The following is a 21,591-nucleotide window of genomic DNA, read 5'->3' as shown; positions in this document are numbered from 1 at the left end:
CTGTGCAAGTAGACAAACACTTTACTCTGGCGACGCATGCACTGTTTCCTGACAGCGCTCTGCGTTAGAGAGGTGAGAAATATCTACAAGCTGTTATATACTTGTGGTACTCGTGCTCTGCTGTGACATATTTTTTGAAATGCTGCATTTGACAAATTTCTCCCACCATTTCACTGATGAAGGATGGGCCTGTGGGCAAGTGACGGCTGCCTGTAGACACATCAATTTTTGGGGGGCCTCTAAACTGACAGAGTCTTTGTTTGAGAAATGACATGAAGACAAATGTGCTCAGGCAAGCCTGTAGTAAATGATGCATCATTGACATTATTTTGCCCCAGATGATCAGCCATCATGTGTTTTACTATCTGGCAGTATGTCTAACCTGGCCTGTTGCAGACAAAGAGACGATGACGGTTTTGTTGCACCATATTGGGCGCAGTCTGTTTCTTTATGTTCGTTGACTCCTGCAGTTGGAAGCCTTTTTTTTTTTTTTTTTTTTTTTGAGTGAGCGGTTAACAGACTTTACAGATGGTTATAGACGGCAGCTGTTACAGAAAATGATTAATGGGTAAATTTACAAGCGAAGCCATTTTTGAAGATGTTGTGCTACCTGTATTTGCTTTTTTGTCGTTCCTAAATGTTTCAGATCAAACTAATTTTAATATCGGACCAAGATGGCCGGAGTAAAAACCTGTTTTTAAATAATGACTTTGTTTATTGTGAGGCAAAAGCTAAATAAACAAACTTGACTCTAGTTGAGAAAGTATTCAGAACTAAACCAAACAGGTTTAATCTAGGAAGGTGTCAATACTTTTTCTCAGCACTGTACTGAAGGCTGCATGAGATGCATCTGTGATGGTGAAACATAGTTGAATTCATGTGTGCAACTGAGAATGACTTGTATGTCTAAGGGATTTTTTTTTTTATCTTGGCTTGTCAAAAAGAAAAAATGAAAATAAATGTGACTGATCAAAAAACGAATCCAATATTGATAGGCATAGGGCTAAATGTAGCCTTGTGCAACAGTTAGCCCTGGTTGCATGGGGCTAAATCACAGGCCAAAACAGAAAGCAGAAATATTTGATGTGAGGAGACTATCGCCTTGACTGTAAAAGATACTCTACCGATGTGGGGGAAAAAGCTGTAAAAGTATACAACAGCGTGGGACCATCTGTACACTCCTATACAGAGAGTCTACACAGGAGGAGGGGGAAGTGACTCATGCTTGCTCCCATCCAGAGTGACTTATGGGATGTATATCCTTGCATATAAGCACATATTTACCCTAAACTTGGCCAGGAGCTACAGATTGTGTAGATATTTTGCTTGAATTATACAAGAGAGAGCACCCTTTTGATTTGTTGACGTCTGTGATAAAGATGTTAACTGGCTCAATATAAATCAGTCTTTTTTTTTTTTTTTGCAGTTTCGTAATATAATGGGGAAAAAACATTTAATGTGAGCATATTTATTCTGTGGAGTGAAATTATAATGCTTTGAGATATGTTAGACATTTTTTCAAAACGCCAGCATTCAGAGCAAAATATGAAAACCAAGCTCATCTGATTCCAGGCTGGACACGTTGTGCATTGCACATACTTTGATTGTAATCACTGATTATTTGATCTATTTATCTGCCCTATTCTGATGGTTGTGTAGTCTTTACTGCACCTACTAGCCTAAATTTATTGAGTTGCTACCACGTGATTAGATGATTTGTACCTAATAAAGTGGCAAAGACTATTAACTGGTGTGTTGAATGATGGTTAAATATCAGCTTCACAGAAAACATAAAAAAACTAAAACTGTAGTTGGAGTGCTCTGATCATTTACGCTAGCTTTGTTAGCATCCTATTTGAAAATTTTAGTTTAGCTAGCTAGGCTAGCCTAGCTACCATAGTGTCTATCAGAGGAGAATTTCTTAATTTTCTCAAAAGCCTAATAAAACAAACAGGAGCCACAAAAGCTCTGAGGCGTTGCGTTCAATGTCCGCTCATTGCTGTATCTGTCATGCCTCCATGTTTCAAACTGTAATGTTAGGAGCTCTGACTGGCCAAGGCACTGCTGTCATTAACCTTTTTGTAAACTAGGGTTAGGTCCTGCTCTTACTGCTCAATTTATTCATATTTAAATCTTTCCTATGGTAGTTTGGTGGGTTGTTGTTGTTTTGTTTTTTTTCCAAGTCTTTTTAACTCCTGACAGATATCCCTTCATGCTCTGTCTTTGATTTAGAACTGTCATCAAAAATTAAAACACAGCTTATTTAGCGGTAGAAGACCTTTTTAATGGGAGCCTGATTGTTGCCAGAGTTTTGAGTTTCAGCACCTCACACATCTCAGACTCCATTAACTCTCACACAGATGATTAATTGCGCAGAGACCAGAACTGACCTGGAGTGACTGACTCATAAAGGGGTCCCAAAATAAAATAATTAATTAACTTTGCAGTCGCGACACGTGTGAAACGAGAGCTCTGAAGTCATCAGGGTTTTACTCGAGTCTCGTTGTGATTCACAGGCGCATTGTTCTGGCAGCTGCTCCATTGAGGTTGACAATGAAAGCTTGTCTTACAGTGAAAATATCTATACGGCTTACGTCGTAAAGAGATCAGATTTGAGATAGAAGATAAGTGTCGCGATTAAACAATGGACTTGAAATTTACACTCACTGCCTCGGAGCTTCCTCTAATCATTGAGTCAGAGCAACAATGGGAGGGTTTAGGTCAAGTTAGAATGAACCAGTCAAAGTCCAGACTCGGATCCAATTGAGAATCATTTGGAAGACTTGGAAAATGTATGTTCACAGACTGTTGACAACTGACTGAGAGCTTCACACAAGAAAACATGGCAGTTTCTCAGTGTTTGGTCTTAATGTTGGCTTGTTGCTCCCCCATTTCCTAAAGATATCAGTCTTCAAAAAAAAAAATGGGGCTCTGTAATCAGCATCAGAAATGTTCTAAATCTCTGCGTGAAACTGGCTTTCATCTGTAAGAATTATAGTGATTTGCAGCTAATTATGTTATTCCAAAAATAAATGAATCAAATGGCCTCTTTAAAGTTGCGAATGAAATCTGAAAAGAGTGGCATCTGCTGCCTTTCAGGAGCCAGACTGCACTCAGCTTTGATGTAGCAAACTAAAAACTGATTCATCATTAAAGTAAAGACACGCTTTGCTACAGCCTTGTAAACTACAAACGCACAAAACAAACAAAAAAAACAGGTTAATGAAAAACTGTTTTAATTGGGGCATCCTCTTTAAGAAAAAAAAAATACCATGCTGTGTTCTTGTTGACAAACACTTATTGGCCATTATAAAAATCAAAGTATTTACCCCCTTTGACTCTTCTCTGAAAGTTGTTGTTTTTTTTCAACCACCCCATACTTTTGATTTGAACCTCACCTAAAATTTAAGTTCAGCTTTTCATTCAAACAAACTTTGTGTAAACTTTCGTACATAATTTACATCATTTTTGTGGATATGACTGAGTACAGCACACTGTGAACAATCTACTTATTTTACCTTGAGAGTCTGATCCTCATTGTACATGACTGTCTTCTTTATCTGTCAAGTCAGCAGTTCTCCCCATGATTGTGTAGGCATAATGCATAATATTTACACACACAAAAATGATTTTTAAAAATTGGTCTGATGTAATATTCTAATTTTGTGACTGAATTTTGGATTTTTACTATCCGTTTGCCATAATTCTAAAAATTATAAAATATAAAAGCTTGAAATCTTTAACTCAACGTGTACAGGATATATAAAGTTTGAGTTTCACATTCTGCATTTAGTGACAAAAATAAAAATTATTTTCCAACATTTTTAATTCTCTGAGACATGCCTGTACACACAATGGCAGTATGTGTCAACAAAAGCTGTAAACTTACCCAGAGCTCTGAAGACGCATGAAACAAAACCCGCTGACACATTTGTCAAGCTTGATTAAAAAATAATGTAGTTGTGCGAGTTTTGTTTGAAAATTCTGTCATGTGGACCAGGTGTGAAGCCAAGCTTTACTTATTGTGTCGCAGTCACACTGGGAACACCAGCTAAAAGAAGCACTGCATGACTCCTAATTGATATCTTTCCTACTGGCTGGAGTAGAAAAGTTGGAACATTATGGAAATGACAGCTAGTGGGTGGCCACTTTACATCATCGTTGACTGTAAACTAATGATGCGCACTGATGCAGAAAATGTATGTTGCTTAACAAAATGTTTTAGCAGGAAAGGGTCATTTAAGAAGATTAAGGCCTATAAGTGCAATTAGTCATGGTTCCTTTTCATGCCTTTAATAAATGTATAAGTAATGATGAGAGAACTTGAGCTTACCAGAACAAACATGTACTGTAGGAATAATGGGGCACTAAAGTTTGATCATTACCAGGTGTTTGTAATAAACAAAACATTCCAAAACACATCAGAATGTTGAGATATATTCAATTTAACTTGGAAGAATATCTGCTAGCAAAAACCACTGCTAGGATTTATGAAGAGAAAAAGATGCCAAAACAATCCTGTTCCTATGTGAACAAGTAGTAGCACCCTATTGCTAATAGCTGGTTGTTTCCTCCTTCCTCTGCCTTGGCGTGTTTTGCTAGAACTGGCAATGAGCCTTTTATATTTTTGTGGAGAACTTTTGACCCATTTTTTTCCTTTAATAATTGATTTGTTTAAATTAACATTTTTAGCAATAAGTTGCTAAAAATTATGCTGTGTAGTCAACTAGATTTCAGTCTGGATTTTGAACAGACCATGTCAAAACCACAATTTGCCTTTTTTTAACCATTTGGAGGTGATTTTTCTGTTGTGCTTTCGGCCATGTTCCTGGTGCATACTCAAAGTATGTTTGAGATCACTGATGATGGGACACTATCCCTTACAATTTTGTAGTAGAGAAAATAAGTTATTTCAATTCTACCAAGGTTTTCAGTCCACAGAATGCATTTTTTAACATCTTGGGGACATTGAAAGTGTTTTTTTTTTTTTTGGTTCTTGTGTTTTTTCATATAGCCAGTGTAATTTGGATGATTTTTTTTCCTTTATTAATAAAATCCTCATTTGATAACTGTGGGTTGTATCAACTTAGGTTATCTCTGTCGTTAAAATTTGACAACCTGAAGCATTTAAGTATAAGGGGAATCTCTGAGGTGAAAAATACCTTCACACAGCAGTATTTAAAACCTCTCTAAAGCCCGTGACCCTTTCTTCACCTTTTGTTGTATGTAATGCTAAATTTGTTCTGGCCGTTTATCTTGCATAATTCATTCCTGTGGCCTATAAAAGCGATTCTGGATATCAGCCATTTTCCTACGTGTAACCTGGAGAAATGCTGCTGTGCAAGAGTCTGGTCACCTTCAAGCGATAAGCTTCCTCTGTCTCCTCCTCACCGGCGTGTTGTAACATCCTTATGCTTCTTAAACTCTCGTCTTCTTCGACTTAAACTCTTCTCTCTATTCTCTTGTCTCATCCTTAGACACGTTCCCGGTGTCTTCCTTTCATTCTCTATCTCAGTGTGCTGCTGCAGGGCTCGGGCTGATGTAATTTATGCTATCTCCTTTACTAGCGTGAGAAAAGAGCGTCCTGAAGCCAGTGCTCTTCAAGCCGAGTGCTCCTGTGGGAGGCTGCAAGCCAGGCCCGACTGAGCTATACACTTTAGCTAGGCGCACAATGCAACGACCACAGATATATTAGACGACCAATACCGGATGGCGGCACGGGATAATTAAAGGCTCTCCTGTAGTAGCTGTCGGCTGTAGAGAAAATTGAACGAGTTGTCGCTACAGGTATAATCTCTGCTGCGAGTCATTCCGCCACCAAATGTCAGTGGAAGTCGAGACTCGGTGAGCTGTCTGTTGATGTGAAAGCATTTGGCTCACGGGCCTCCAGTCTAATTGAGCTCGTCGGACGATTTGACTTTTCACAGCACTAAAAGCTTCGTACTGATTTTGGGTATGCTGGAAAAGAGTTGATGTTTACTTTTTTTTTGTGCGTTTGCAGGGCTGTAATCCATTTCTATGACAACAGAGGCGATTTTGGCAGGGGAAATGAAGACGGCAATGGAGGGTGACGCCAGGAGGACCAATCAGGTGGGCGCATTGTCTAACTCACAGCAGCTGTAGTCGTCTCAATCACTTAGGGCCCTTCCAGCTTTCTAGTTGATATGCAAGACAGCTCGCCCTTTCTGTCAGTGCCAATAACTAACATCTTAAAGCAGTGGCTGACCTTTCCATGCGTTTGCTATTCATCTTTTATGTTTAAGACCAAATTGTTTGCTGGGAGAAACACTTAACACTTCCTGAAAATCTAAATTTTATTTCACCATGAAGTTTTTGCACATTAACTTCACAAACTCTGATGTGTTTTATTTGGATTTCATGCGAAAGACCAATGTAGTGCATGAGTGTAAAGTTAAAAAAACAAACACACAATTTGAAGGATACAATGCAATTGTTTTCAACACTATTCAGCCGATAAATAAATGTAGGTGAAACCAATCACCTTGAGTGGCTGTATTTAGAAAAAAAAGGTGTCTAACTTTAAGTAAATTAATCTCAGTATAGTTGAATACTGAGATTGATGGATCAGATCTGAGAATCTGATCCATCAAAAAAAACCCGACCTAAAAGGCCAAAAAAAAACACTAGGCGTTTTATCAACAATAAGTATGTGCAAACACACAAATGCAATAAATATCAAATTCAGATGCAATAATTAAACTAAACATTTCAGCCAGGTTAAATTAACCATAATTTAAACAAACAAAAAGAATATCAATCATATTTCAAACTAATCCATTTAAGGTTAAAGTTGAAATCAAAGTTCACTTTCAAAATATCAATCAAGAGATAATAAATCAACTCAAAATACTCAAGCAGTGTGAGGAAAAAGAAAATAAATAAATTAAATATAATGCGCAATATCAATGTAAATGTAGCTACATCCTATTTTCAATCAATTTCATTACAAAAGTAATGAAATTGGAAAAGAAATCTTGCACAAAACTAACGATTACCTTTGAGCAGAGAGTGCTAGACTGCGATCAGCTGTGAATTCCGGTGACGGCCCAGGTAACAACCGCCAACAGTTCTAATAAAACAAAGCTCCAATGAGCAATCGAGCAAAATTTTCATGCTGAACAATACTGCTATCAAACAAGCAAACTCACCAATAGTTCAAATCAGTTGTTTCAGAGATTTGGGTGAATTTGCCAAGGGGAGATGATCACCAAGACGCCAACAGCCAGTCACAATCACAGTGAAACACGTGGTGTTCAAACTGCGCTGGAGGTGGGGCTTTAAATAAGTTGAAGAGTTTGGGGCAAGACGGGAAGTGGGCCCGCAAAAATAAAAGTCTGACTAATTGACTAATTACGGGTTACATGTGGATCTGTCACATAAAATACAGTTTATGGTTGTGATGCATCAAAATGTTCACTAGTTCAAGGTGTACAAATAATTTTGCAGGTTACTGTATTTAGATGAATAGTGTTGGATCCCTGTTCTTTTTCTCCGGTGTGTTTTCTCTCTCCCAGGTTCCTGAGGACCAGGGCGAACTGGATGACAGCTCAGAGAAAACCCCCAGCAAAGCCTCCAGGTCGCCCCAGAAAACGACCAAACGGCTCAAGACCGTCCCTGTCAAAGTAACTCTCCTTGACGGCTTGGAGTATGACACTGCAGTTGAGGTATGGTTGCCTACGCAATTTAGTCATGACATTGATCTTAAAATATGTAATTGAAAAAAAATCATATATATATATATATATTTTGTTTTTTTTAAAATAACTTCTACAAAGGGTCGGGCTAGGGTTAGGGTATTTTCTGACATAATCCACTTACTTGGATCAGGAATCTTAAATGAAACACTTATGTTAAGACTCAGGCTGTTATATCAGATTGAAATCTAAGGTCACCGACCTTTGTTGTATTGCAGCAGAACTTAAACCTTTGTGAGATACTTGAAGATTTTCTGTGTCACACAGGTTGGTTCACTTCTTATCGAGACACACAGCCACAGTAACTTGAACACAGTTAAGCTAACCGGCAGGTTGTCTTACAGATAAAAGATAAGCCTGGATAAAAAAGCTCTTCCAACTGTTCAAAGCGTTTCTCTTGGAGAAAAGAAACAGATTTAAAAACGACTCACAGATGAGAAAAATCTGGGCTGATGTATCTTCCCAACTTTCACTTATAAACCCTAAATTATATGAAATAATTACAGTCTTTCAGATGTTGTATTGCAACATCTGAAAGACCGTTTCTGAATTTGGCATATAATGTCTGTGTGTGTGTGTGCGTGCTCATCTTTTTTTTTTTTTTTCTTGCGTCCTCTCTTGGCATTTTATATAGTGCTGGAGCAATCTTGTGCTACAAAAGGGATATCTCTAGACAGAATCGTAATTGCCTTTATTAAATCAAGACTGCATCTAGCATCGAAGTAGACAACCACTTTACTGTAATACTAACATGTGTTTGTATGACCTTCAGCAATTTTGATTATTTGTGCGTCAGTGCCTGGGTGTGTGTATGTGTGACCATCTGTGTAGAAGTAACCATCTTTGGGTTGAGTGTGTGTATGTGAGTGAGCCTAACCCCTGAAGCTACACAGTTGTTGGTGGTTAGAACAGTAGAAAGCCTGCAGCACTCGGCACCTGAGAGCAGCAGAGAACAGGTGGACAAGGTCCCAGACCGCTGCAGCCGCTCCAGGCAGTCAGAAGTAAGCACCTCCTCAGGGCAGAAATATGCCCCACACAGAGGTAGATTGTCAGAGAAGCACAGGAGTACTGGCTCCCTGGCTAAAGAACCACAGGCTGGGAGCTGAAACGCCTGACCTAACCACCTAACCATCTCCCTCTCCCAGGCAGAGCCGGGAACCCAAGACCCTGTTCCCAGCTGGAACTCATAATGACCAAGGTGACCAACCCAAACCCAGCTTGGGCCTCTCAGCCCACAGCAGCCCAACACGTTCCCAGGAACCGTAGGCGACCCTGATAGGAGCCGAACACAGTGAGACGAGCCTGTTCACTCGACTAAAATCACGATTTCTTTGTTTTGCTCAACCACACTTAAAGCTCGACCTTAGTATGATCTGACGAAAACACGGTTCCAGTTTGAGTATCAGTAGCATTAAGCATGCTCGTCATGGTAAAAGGCTTGTACTTGTCATTCTGTAGTAGAAATTCAGTGGATTGTGCTTTTTTTATATCTCTAATTAAAAAAAACGTTGACACTGTTTTAGCTAAATTATTAGAAGCCATTGTGGAAGGTTCAAAGAGCCACCTGTGTCTCTGGAGCTGCAGGTTGCAAACCCCTGATCAAGACATTAAGTTGATCTAAAGTTTAAGATCAACTTAATGTCAACATTCTATCCTGACATTCTATCTGTCAGGATAGAATGTCACTATCCTGACATTCTTGTGCACTAGTACCACCAACAATTACTGAATTCATGAGCATGATGCTTCCACCACCATATTGAGAGTTGGTGTGGTGTTTTTAAATTTGAAGGCTATTTCCTCCTTCATTCATTTTAGAATATTTCTCAGGTGTTTGTCTCTCCATTAGTAATTCTATTAAGATGCATATGTAATAAGAGAAGGTGATTTTGCAAAGTCCCATTTGAGCTGTTTTGATGTCCCGTTAAGTTCTCTCTGGCGTATAAGCAGCAAGCGCATGTGTCAGAAACCTCAGCTTAAGGATCAGAGCCGTGTTGTTCAGAGGACGAAAATGTTGTGGCGTTGCTGTTCCCATCAATGGGGATGTGGGGGATGGAAAGCTTAACTAGGCAATCCCAAGCTTCCATAAATCGTGACGCCACGCTATAGCCTCATTGTGTCTGTAAACAGGGAGATTGCAGCACACCGTACTCTCTGCTCCCGGTTTATTTGAATTTCACAGCCAGCCACATGTTCGTCATGACTGAGAGCTGAAGAAAATGGATCTTGTCAACAGAAATGAATTGTGAGGGATGTCAGGATGTCACGTGTGGGTGTTTTGAAGATCCTGGGGATGTCTCGCAAAGCTGCCAGATTCAGTCTTAAAGCCTTAACTGGAGCCCCGTTGACAGGAGCTGTTGATGAAGTGTAATATGCTTGCAGATGAGCTTGCTGGTTCCTCATCTTCACCCTTGCCTACTGTACTCCATTAATCGCATACTGCCACACATCTGGCCTCATATGACACACAAATACCATTTTCCTTCAACTGAGCCTCCATATTTTCTTGAATCTTAGCTAGATGCACACACACACACGCACACACACACATCTGCACGCATTTCTGTAGGTCATCTGGGAAGTGACACTTGAGGTAGTGGGCTGTGACAGGAAATCCATACAGTTGATCCATGAGTGCTCTTATGTTTGACCGGGGGAGAAAATAGAACGAGAGAGGAAGAGGAAAAGATGAAGGTTGGACTCGGAGGAGGGAAAACAACGGGGAGTGCCTGTTTGTGTGCTGTGGTATGGATGAGTGGCTTGATGTGGAATATCAGCAAACTGGAACTGAATGGCAAATGCAGTGAAATCATTACTTTAATTAGAGTCGTAATGTCCACCGAGCAAGCTGGAAAGGATGATAAAAAGCGAGCAGGGAAGAAGGCTAAGCCTCCTATTGATATTTGGCACACAACCTTATAGCCATTGACTGTGGTCAGTGCATTACTATGTCCAGTTATTTACCTGAGGCAATTTTTTAAAGCAATTACTTCAACATCTACATAAAATACCTCACTTATTTGAAATCTTTTGTACTTTAATTACAATGGCTGTGTCCTCTCAACAGCTAAACATTTCAGTAAGCAGATTATTTATTTTTGTATGTCCATCCCCAGTGATTCAAATGTTTAACTTCTAAAACACGCTCTTCAGCTCTTGCATTTCTTTTTATTAGGTATACAGCTCAGTTTAATATTTGCCATGCTGTAGATGGTTTTACATCATGCAGAAGTTTACCGTCGCATCATTTGTAGAACGAACAACCACACAAGAACAATTGTATTCGCCATCCTCATTCTTAACAAAGCATTGTGTCTTATTGCAGTAAACTTTCTGATATTTATGGAGTGGGATTTGTGAGAAAAGTATGTGTTTTTGGTTATGTCAGAAGTGGGGTGGGTGGTTTATGAATGTGATTGTTCTATAACTTGTCTGAAATGTTTTCTGTTTAAGTTTCTAATGTCATAGGGACATATTTCAATCTGCATTACAAACACTGGTTAACTGATCAGTCTTTATTTTCATCTACATGCTGTATTTTTTGTTTCAACTACCTGCCCAGGGACCAAAGTTGGAAAAAACAAAATTTGTTGTATCTGACACTGCGCTTCTTTAGATGAATTTCAGAAGATTTATCTTTTTTATTAAGCATGGTCTGAACGAAGTAAATATCAGAAAAGAAAAAAAACTATGCAAGAGTAAGTAGAAGTGCAATAATTTCCCTAAAAAATAATAAAACAAAACAAAGTCAACATGTCGGGGTTCATCCTGAAATACGCGTTTTTAAGAGTCATTGCTTAAACAAATGATAAAAAGTTTACTTTAACTAAAAACTTTTTACTGCACATACTTATAATTAGAGGAATTGTACGATTTTTATTGTATTGTTTTAACAATATTTAACACTAACTTCGTTTTGATCAAAAGTTTGCTTTGATCAACGGAGGAATACTCCTTTTATGTAGCACTGCTTAAACACGTGCTGAGCTCCTGTCCTCAGCCTGCCTGCCCCTGTATGGAATAGGCAGAATTACACTAAATGGCTGATAATATAATCCCGGCAAAAAAACCAGTGACAGAAATCTGAATTTATCCAACTGGTGTGACGACGAAATCTAATCTGCAGTACCTGAATTGGTTCCTGTGCTTTGAGTTCCTCCCGAGATGTTTGTCGCAATTTCAATTTGATCGAAAAAATGCTACACTCGCAATAAAAGCTCAGACGGCCATTAATCAGCGTTATTCTCTTTCGGTTCTAACACATGGCAGCCTCTATGCAGCAAAATCAAACTTTTTTTTTTTTTTTTCCTGACAGAGACAAATTACTCTGCACAGCTAAATTATTCATCCTACTTACATCTTTTAAGGTTATGCTCACTGTAATTCCAGCTTTTCTCTCAACAAAGGTTTGCATTAGCCTTGTAGTAAAAGGAGACGGAGGAAGTGAGAGGGCGTGCACACAGACTAAGGGGACCTATTACTCCTGTTTCCATGGTAACAACTGCTTGGTTGCCTTGTCGCCGTAAGAGCCAGGTCTCCCTTGGAGATCAATCTGGTGTGTGTGTGTGCTGTCTAACGGTGTGTGTGTGTGTGTGTGTCTGTGCCAGCTCTGCTTGCTCAACCCACGCAGGCCTTCATTTCAGCCCTGAAGAGCCTGATATAAGATGGGTGTGGTCGGTTACAACGCCGCAAGATATAAAATGCTCTTTCAAACCTTTTATAGTCATAGAAGCCTGTTCACTTGCTGCTACAACTCGGCAGGGAGGAAGTCTGACTCCAAGCACAGTCGGAGTGGATCGGTGACGAAGCTAATTTTCATATTTGATCTAATAAAGACTAAGTGAAAAATAATCAGATGCATAATTTCCAACTGTTTTTTTTTCTTTTCTTTTCAGCTAAATTTCCGTTCTACTTGCTTTAAAATTGTTCTTGCTTAGAAATGTTTACCTGCTTTAACGCACAAATATGCTGTCCATCTGACCATGTCTGGCCTTATTTTAACTCATGATGTCTTAATGCAGTGACAGGTTATGATTATATGTCATGTAAAAAAAAACACTAAAGATGAACCAAATATGGGAGAATAGAAATCTCATACGAACAAACAGGATGAGTGATTAAAATCAAATTGGAGTAGGCACATGGGGCACACAATAATTGTCTAAATTTGTGTATAAAAAATGATCAAATATGGATGTTTGCAATCTTACATAATATAGAAACAATTAAAGAAGAAAAAAAACAAGTAGGTTAATTGAGATTAGTATAATTGTTGTTCACCACCACTTTTTCACATTTAATGTACACAGCGGGAGGAAACGGTGGGATATGAAACCGGCTTACTAATCTTGCATTATAATTGTCATCATTATTAACATCATTAGTAATCTGCAAAGTGAATACTTTAAGTTCAGTAGAATAACAATTTGTACCTTGGAGTATAATAAAGAGTTTGGTGTAACTTCTGATGAACTTAACATGAGGTGAAATAATATTTATACAAAAGGCTGCAAGAGAGTGCTGCTGTTTTTTTAATTTTTTTTTTTATTGATGCACATAATACATAATTCTTGCGGTGCAAATTTCCTTAGTAACTACAGCAACGCTTTCAAACGAGACATGAGTAACAAGATTTTCAGTGAATAGCGTTATGTTGCATACTTATTGATTCTGTAGGAATTGTTCCCTAACAGCTTCGGAATATAAAAAACACAAGCAATTTTCTCTCTTTGACTTTCAGCTCTCTGTACAAGCTTAAGCCACTTGAGTCCCTTGTTGTAGAATTGTTTTAGTAATTATTTTAGTTCCTTTGGTTAAAGTGTTATTTTCTGATCCTGTGTTGGGCATTATTGTTTTTATTGTTGATCAAGTCTGGTTGTTTTAAAATGTCCTAAATAAAGTTGATGTTGGTTTCTGCTTAAATGATATCTAACTGGTTTACAAATGCCATTAATATGGAACAATTTGTCATTTCCATGCTGTATTATGGGGACATAATAAGGAAAAACTACATGGGATATGCATAACAAACTTTCTGCCGAATATGTAGTATTTGCAAACCCTTAAACTCAGCCTTTTGATCTTTTCTCCTTTTTCTTTTCTGGCTCTGTGTGTGTGTGTGCGTGCGTGTGTGTGTGTGTGCATGCGTGCTTGTTTTTAAAAGAAATTTGCCAAGGGCCAGACCCTGCTGGACATGGTGTGTGGCCATCTGAACCTGCTGGAGAGAGACTACTTTGGCCTGACTTTCATCGACTCTGACAGTTCGAAGGTATGGCACATAAACATAAACGCATGCAAAAAAAGAAATAGAAAAAAAAAAAACTTTAATATATAAAAGCTGTAACAGCTCTCTGTTTGCTGAAACTGAACTTTAACCAACTTAAACCTTTCAAAGGGTGGGTTGTGGTGGGTGTATTATGTAAAATTGACTTTTTTGAGCTTTGTATCATGTCGCATTGTTGTTCAAGGATACCTGAAGTGTTGCTTTGATTATTTCATGCATGTTCAAAAAATTCTTGAATCTCCTTTGACAACCACCTGGGGTTGCCTAAACGCCTATTCGCACAAAGCTCCTCCTTTATCCACTAATCTCCACCAGATAGCGACAGCAGCAATTGGCAAACACCTGGTGGAACTGCGAGCCTGCTGAGCTTTTCATACAAAGAACTTCTCAGTCAAATGCTCCTAAAATGGTAACGTTGAGAAGCATTGCTCTGGAGGCATGCTGAAGGAAGAGTGCAGGAAAGAGCAGGAGCTTCTTAAAGAGACAGGGGCAAATTTCAAGCTGTCAAAGTTAATTTAAGACATATTTGATATGTACAGCACTTTTTTAACAACTGAAAGTAACATACTTAATTTTGCTAAAAGCAAATATTTTGTTTTAAAAGGGATTTTCTTTCTAGCCTTTTAAGCCGACTAGCTCACCTGTCTCATTTTTCCAGTATTAGAGCACTGATACCCCACAGCTCTTTTAACAACAGTGGGCTGCTGGTGTGACACCCATGACCTTTAATGTTTTAAAATGTGATCAGGCAGCTTGGCTTTAAAATAAAAACTGCACTGAATCTGCAGCGCAGCATAAAAGCCTTAGTGAGATGGTGAAGTGACAAAATTGAAATCGGCTTACGTTTTTAGTCCAAGTATTGGCACTTTTCCATGATGATAGAAGTCTTTATCAAATCTCTAGCATTAACATATAAAGCTTTCAACAAGGGAGATGGATTTTAAGAGTGAGAAGCAGTGAGAGTGTCCTATGAATATGGATGAATCTGCGTGGGTCACGTTTCTAAAAAGTCTTTTCTGTACTTATCAGAACTGGCTGGATCCATCCAAAGAGATCAAGAAGCAAATTCGGGGTAAGTGTTGTGAAAATGCTGCTCAGATATGCAAAGACTGCAAAATGTGCACACGTTGTGTTTAAGAACAGAGATCTTCATAAAATCTCTCTGCTGCTGGTTTTTCCCACAGTTGGTTCGTGGACTTTTGGGTTTGCCGTCAAGTTTTATCCTCCAGACCCATCTGTTCTGATCGAAGACATCACAAGGTTGGTCGGAAGTGTATTTGCCTGTATTACGCAATTTTTTTAAATTTATTTATTTATTTATTTTTCTTTCTTTGAATGCATTGAAGCTCTCTGAAAAAGGTATTTTAGTTTTCAGCCAAGTACAGCTCATAAATTTTAATGATGTGAATAAGTTTCATATTTTCTCTCTCTTCTTAGGAAGTGAAAGTTCATTATTATTTAGATTATTATTTTTTTAATACAAAAAGTGAAATATTTTAAGCCTTTTTGTAATCGTGATGATCATCATTATAAAAAAACAAAACAAAAACAAATTTCAGGTCTCAGAAAATTTAAATATATTAACATAAATTATATAAGATCTAGAATATTCTCAGAGATATCAGGCATCTGGAAAACATGTTCATCTTGATGCACTCACTGCTTGGTTGGGTCTCCTTGTGCATGAATTACTGCATCAATATAGAGTGGCATGGAGTTGATCAGCCTGTGGTACTACTGAATTTTAATACTTTTTCAGTTCACTTGTGAAGCTCAAGCAAGTTTTTGAATAATTTTGTCTTGACAATCATTTCAAGGTTGCAGTTTTCCTTCTTGCTAATGCACCTTTGTCCTAAGAAAAGAGTCGAGGTTTTGATTTGCTTCAAGGTCTTAAAAAACCCAGTTTTGCCTGAAGTGGCATAGACAAATGATTTTGCTGCTACTTTTACCAGTTTAAGCCGCCTTGTCTGTGCAAAGTTGCCAGGAAACGGTTTGTATGTTTAACTTTACATGACGAGGAAAGCTTTCGTCTTCTTCCACCTACTTTATCTAACTAAATGACCAAGGAACAGATCAGCTTTTTTGGGCACAATTATGGGAGTTTACGTGGCATGGGATGTTCTTGTGTAACATCATGTGAAGAAGAAATACTGAAATAAAAATTGGTATGAATTATGTTTAAAAAATTGCTCACCACTTGATCCTAGATCGTCTCACAGCTTATCAAAATTAATCTGAAAAGCAGATACTTTTATTTTCCAGAGAACTGGACATGTTACTACAACTTTGTAAATTGATTGCAATCCAGATGCGTGCAGATGTTTGTATTTTGCAAAAATAAGAACACATTTTAAATCATTCGATCTTTGCTAGCATCGAAGAAAAAAATTTTAACTTCAGAATCTTTATCAGCATCTGAGAAGTTGAAGGGAAAGGAAGAACTTGGCTTATTTCTGAATATAAATAAGGCTGCGATAATGAAAAATCTTGTGTTGGCATATTGGTAAATACCAGTTGTGTTATAGGTAAATAGTTTTTCTCTCTTATTCATCTTTGCTTCCATCACTCTGCGACCTTTAGCATTAAAGGCGACATGCCAGTGAGCATCTGCTGCCAATAAACTCGGTCAACTGCCTAAATATTGCATTAGCATGAAAAATGCAGGCTAAAATCTTGGCATATATTGGTGAACTATTATTGCAGTCCTTTGTGACAAGACTCTTCCACACACTGATATCGCAGTGACGATTTAAACGCGTTACATTGGGCAACACTGATTACAATAAATAATCCTAACTTAAATTGGGAAAAGTTGTGAAGGCAGCTGGAATCAAAAGTCTCGGGACCACTTTTGTGATCAGCCAACTGAGCCAGCTCCAGACTGCAGTCACAGTTGAACGGGGGGGGGGGGAGCGGGAGCCTTACTTTTACTTTTTCTCAAACTCATCGTAACATAATTAACATCTAATTAACAGGAAAAAAAAAAACCCATAAATATTTACATCTAATTGCTTTTTCCTTGAGGCGGATGTCGCATTCCTGGATCAGCTCTGAGTCATCTCTGAAAAATAGATGGAATTTAAGACATTATTACTTGAAATTATTTCGATTTCAAATGAATCTGAATTGGATGAAGCCCCCCCAAAACCTCCTCATCGCAGAAACTTTCCCCTGGGCAAGAATGTAGCTGAATGATGAGCCATCTGCTCTTTAGAGTTTGCTTTTTACTATGCGTCACAGTTTTGGGGCTCTCTCACGTTGCAGAAACATAATGGCATGTAAAATGTGTGTTACATTATCAGTTCAATCACCTTTTTTTGAATGGAAAATTACAAATCTAGCATTTCCTGTTTGGATATAGTGACTCTCATGTCTTGCTTTGAAGTTTGTTGATTCTAAAAATTATACTGCCTTGATTTTATTTTTCTTACATTTGTTTGGGGGGTGCGAAGCATGCTGTTGACTTATTTCATCACCGATTAATTTGCACTTCTTTGCATACCATAAACAAAGTTGCCTCACAGCTCAGCGGCTACTGGCAAATTAACTCCCACAGACCTTCAAAAGAAACGGATGGAAGTCAAAGAAATAATAAAAATTTCACTAATGAGCCACACTGAGATGGTTGCCTCTTATAGACAGACCGCTACGCGGGCGTGAGACTCAGAGCAAAATGTTTGCATCACTTTGATATCTTCCGCATATTTAAAAGATCTAAAATGTTTATGTGCCTCATGTCTGTTTGCTGACCAGCCCTAACTTCCCTAGAGCCACACACAGCCCTAGCACTCTGATTCGAGATCGACAAGAATCGAGTTGCTGATTTTTATAGCTTTGATCCATTTGTTTGGAATAAAGTGGTTTCTGCAGCTTTTTATTTTCGCCTCCCCTGCTGGTTCCAAGGTACTACCTGTGTCTGCAACTGAGAGACGACATCCTTTCCGGCCGCCTCCCGTGCTCGTTCGTCACACACGCGCTGCTGGGCTCCTACACCGTCCAGGCCGAGCTGGGAGACTACGACCCCGAGGAACACGGCCCGGACTACGTCAGCGAATTCCACTTTGCTCCAAACCAGACGCGAGAGCTGGAGGAGAGAGTGATGGAGTTGCACCGCAACTACAGGTCAGGAAAAATAAAGCCATGATTGCTACCGTGATGCCAGTGTTTGGATTTGAGGAGATGAGAAACAACCGGTCCTCTTTTGGGATTTATTCCGTAGGGGGATGACTCCAGCCGAAGCAGAGATGAACTTCCTTGAAAATGCTAAGAAGCTCTCGATGTACGGAGTGGATCTGCATCACGCAAAGGCAAGAGGAGATTTCTCTCATTTCCTCTGCTGAAATCCTGCATCCCCATAATGTCCTTTTTTGATCTTCTTTGACAATCCATCTACCTTCCCCAGGATTCTGAGGGAATAGACATAATGCTCGGCGTTAGCGCAAACGGGCTGCTCATCTACAGAGACCGCCTGAGGATCAATCGCTTCGCCTGGCCGAAAATTCTCAAGATTTCTTATAAAAGAAGCAACTTCTACATCAAAATCCGTCCTGGAGAGGTAAACAAATCTATGAATACATTTTTTTTTTCCCTTCCACATTTCTGTGGTTTAACCAGAGTTCACTACACCATTACTGCATGCCCAGATTCACAATAACCCCCCCTAAAAATAAACCACACAGCCACTGATGCAAGGCTCGTGGATGGAGAGATTATCAGGCAAAGAGCCGAGATCGCCTTTTTTTAAATCTTTTTTTATTTTTTTATTTCATGGGTTCACAGTTGTTAGGATTACATCATTGCTCTTCTTTGCTGGTGCCAAGCAGCATAAACACTCATTTCATGGTTTGGTAAGTGTTGCTTCTGTGATTTATCTGGCGCAAACCACCTTAACTGCTGAGGGCATTATGTATCTCCTTTAGAGCTACCTCTGTGAAGGCGGAGTAGACGTGTCTTGTTTTTCTTTCTGTAACTTTAAATGTAATTAGGTTTTTAGTCGTCAGAGTTTTCCACATTAAACTCACTTAAGTTGTTATGATTTTCCTTCACTCCTCGGTATTTTAGGATACTACTGACTCCTCCCCCGCCCCCACTGTTAAACTGCTACTGACATCCTTGCGGTGAAAACCAAGGCTATTTTATGCATTCACTTTTCCTGCACATCTGTCCTCTTAAGTTGGCTGTCACTTCAACTGTGCCTTGAGGATTTTTTTTTTGTATATGAAGGAATTTTTATTCAAGACTGTCCCTGCTGAATTTTTTTATTTATTTATTTTTTTTTGCATGAACAATAGGTGACCTTCTCACATGAATGGATATCACTCAGCCTTTGAAGACCCGTTATTGCTAATAACTATTGATTTGACAGCATCTTCTTCTCTGCACACCAGTGAACCTTAGTTGCTGGGTGCATAAATGGGTAATTTATGAGCTGGCTTTAGATGGCATTGCGCCGAGAGACAAGCGAATACAGTTGCACGAGTAAATAAAAAGGAGGAAAAATAGATTTTTCCTTTGCTGTGGAATAAACACAATTCATCCTGCTGCCATTCTTCCACCTTTCCACACACCTGGTTCCCTCACTCTCCTTTTCTTCTTCACCTCCCTCCGTCTCCACTGTCTTCACCACCTCCACTTATCTCCCTCACCACTCAGTACGAACAGTTTGAGAGCACCATAGGCTTCAAGTTGCCCAACCACCGGGCCTCGAAGCGATTGTGGAAGGTCTGCATAGAACACCACACCTTTTTCAGGTAGGATAGACAGATTCACTTTCTCAGCACTTAATTCTTTGCTTACTGCATGAATGTTGACGCTTGGCATGCCGCAGCTCAAAACACTGTTGACTGAAGTTTCAGACATCTCCCTGTTCTTCGTAGACTGACTTTTGTATAATCTTGTAAATCAGTAGTTCTGCTTTTACCAAAAAAAAAAATAAAAATCTTAGAGGTTTTCTTTTGAAATTTTTAAAAAATGTAAACGCTTTTGGGCTTTTTTGGCACTTGACTTTTTTCAGAGATTTTTAAGCAATCCCTTTAAGGTATTTGAGGATGAATAGTTACTTAACCCAAGAAATATTTGGCTCAAGGCACAATTTATATCTGGTTTCTATATGATAAATATAGTATATTCAAATTAAACCAACTCAAAGTCAGTAAGTCAGTAAAGCGGATTGACTCATTGTTGAGCTCATTGTTGAGCATTTCTGGATGTGTTTTACAAACTGATGCCAGAACATAACTTGAAAAATAGTTTTTTTTCACCAACAAGGTTATTTTCAAACAGCTGTTCAGTGAAAATATCAGAGGATGGTGCACAGTGTCTAACAAAGTCTGCAAGAAAGAGTTGACATGTGTTGGAGAAACTCCCAGGAGGGATCTTGGATCAAACGCCCAAATCACGTCAACAGGTCCCTTTTGATGCAGATGTGCAGCAGCTGTACTCCAAATCCGTGGTGTGGAGCAAAGCCCACATTGCTGCAGAAGAGGCCCTAATCAATCTATTCACCTCCTTTCCATCCTACCATCAATGTGAGCAAGACACAAATAGCCCCTGGTAGAGTCTCTAATGACAAATTGGACTTTGAGAAGGGCTCAGACTGCGGGGATTTCCAAAGTTCTAATGGAAACTGAACACTGAAGTAGGTGGACCTCACCCAGAACGGAGAGGCTGTGCTGGGACATCCTCCTGGAGCCGGGCTGTCTGGGTGACAGGCTGGCGACTGTTTGGTGGTGGAGCCTTGGTACCTGAGGGAGCCAAAGGTCAAAGTGAAGTAGCTTTGAAATCTATAATAACAGCAATTGATCCCGGTGAAAATTCAAATGTAAATAAAAGAAACATTAGAAAATATCCATAGATTAAAAACAAAAACGGCTTATAGTATTAATTCAAAAATACTGTTAATCTACTGCTGGGTCAAAACCTTCAAACAATACTATATATTATACAGGAAGTGAAATGTGGTAGACATCTTATTTCTTAAAGGATGCATGTATTCTTTTGTTTTGCTCACCATAATTGTTTTCATTTCCATGATAAAAATTTTAGAAGCCTGCACAACTATGGAAAGACAAAAAGTGAGCACAAGGAAAACATGCAGACCAGAAGTTACTCAAGAGATTTTTAAATTGGTATATCAATGCATAACACAATGCCCATCAAGGAGGAAGGTAAGGGAAGCAAGGTCTGCAGCTCAATTGAATTTAAATGATCAAAAGGAAATATTTGGATGAAAATTTATCTACTGAGGAGACCAGGAGAAAATGCTGTCCTGGATTTGCTGATACTTAATAAACCAGCACTCTATAAAGGGATTAAAAAGCCCCCTGTTCCCAGCCTGTTATTCACCACATTAATAAAAGGCTACTTGTAACTTGCTACATTACTACTTCTAGCAGCATTTGAGGAAAAAGTCATTTCTGCACCAGTTCTGACCAGCATTAATATGCTGATAGGTGACACTATATCATTATTTGCATCAAACTGTCACCAGAACATTTTTAAAAAGGAGACCTGCTGTCTAATCCTGAAGACCAATACACATCTAATGTTATGTGCTGTTTGTTACACATTTAATTAAAATCTAATGTAATATAT

At 38.8% G+C, this 21,591-nt stretch overlaps 1 protein-coding gene across 6 annotated transcripts in view; it reads left to right on the top strand.

Annotated features, from left to right (window-relative positions):
- Positions 1-21,591, top strand: part of LOC103467236 (band 4.1-like protein 1) — a 44,656-nt gene that overhangs the window by 8,640 nt on the left and 14,425 nt on the right. For all 6 annotated transcript variants that reach the window (XM_008413441.2, XM_017305718.1, XM_017305717.1 and 3 more), the window contains exons 2-10: positions 6,002-6,090; positions 7,536-7,685; positions 13,879-13,983; positions 15,028-15,070; positions 15,183-15,258; positions 17,902-18,120; positions 18,218-18,305; positions 18,401-18,553; positions 19,651-19,748. In XM_008413441.2, the coding sequence (XP_008411663.2) occupies positions 6,019-6,090; positions 7,536-7,685; positions 13,879-13,983; positions 15,028-15,070; positions 15,183-15,258; positions 17,902-18,120; positions 18,218-18,305; positions 18,401-18,553; positions 19,651-19,748 (1,004 nt within the window). In that variant the 5' untranslated portion in view covers positions 6,002-6,018. The remainder of the gene's footprint in view (positions 1-6,001; positions 6,091-7,535; positions 7,686-13,878; positions 13,984-15,027; positions 15,071-15,182; positions 15,259-17,901; positions 18,121-18,217; positions 18,306-18,400; positions 18,554-19,650; positions 19,749-21,591) is intronic.

The sequence above is a fragment of the Poecilia reticulata genome, linkage group LG7 (genome assembly GCF_000633615.1).
Source record: "Poecilia reticulata strain Guanapo linkage group LG7, Guppy_female_1.0+MT, whole genome shotgun sequence".
Lineage (NCBI taxonomy): Eukaryota > Metazoa > Chordata > Actinopteri > Cyprinodontiformes > Poeciliidae > Poecilia > Poecilia reticulata.
This window is presented reverse-complemented; position numbering and strand designations above follow the sequence as displayed.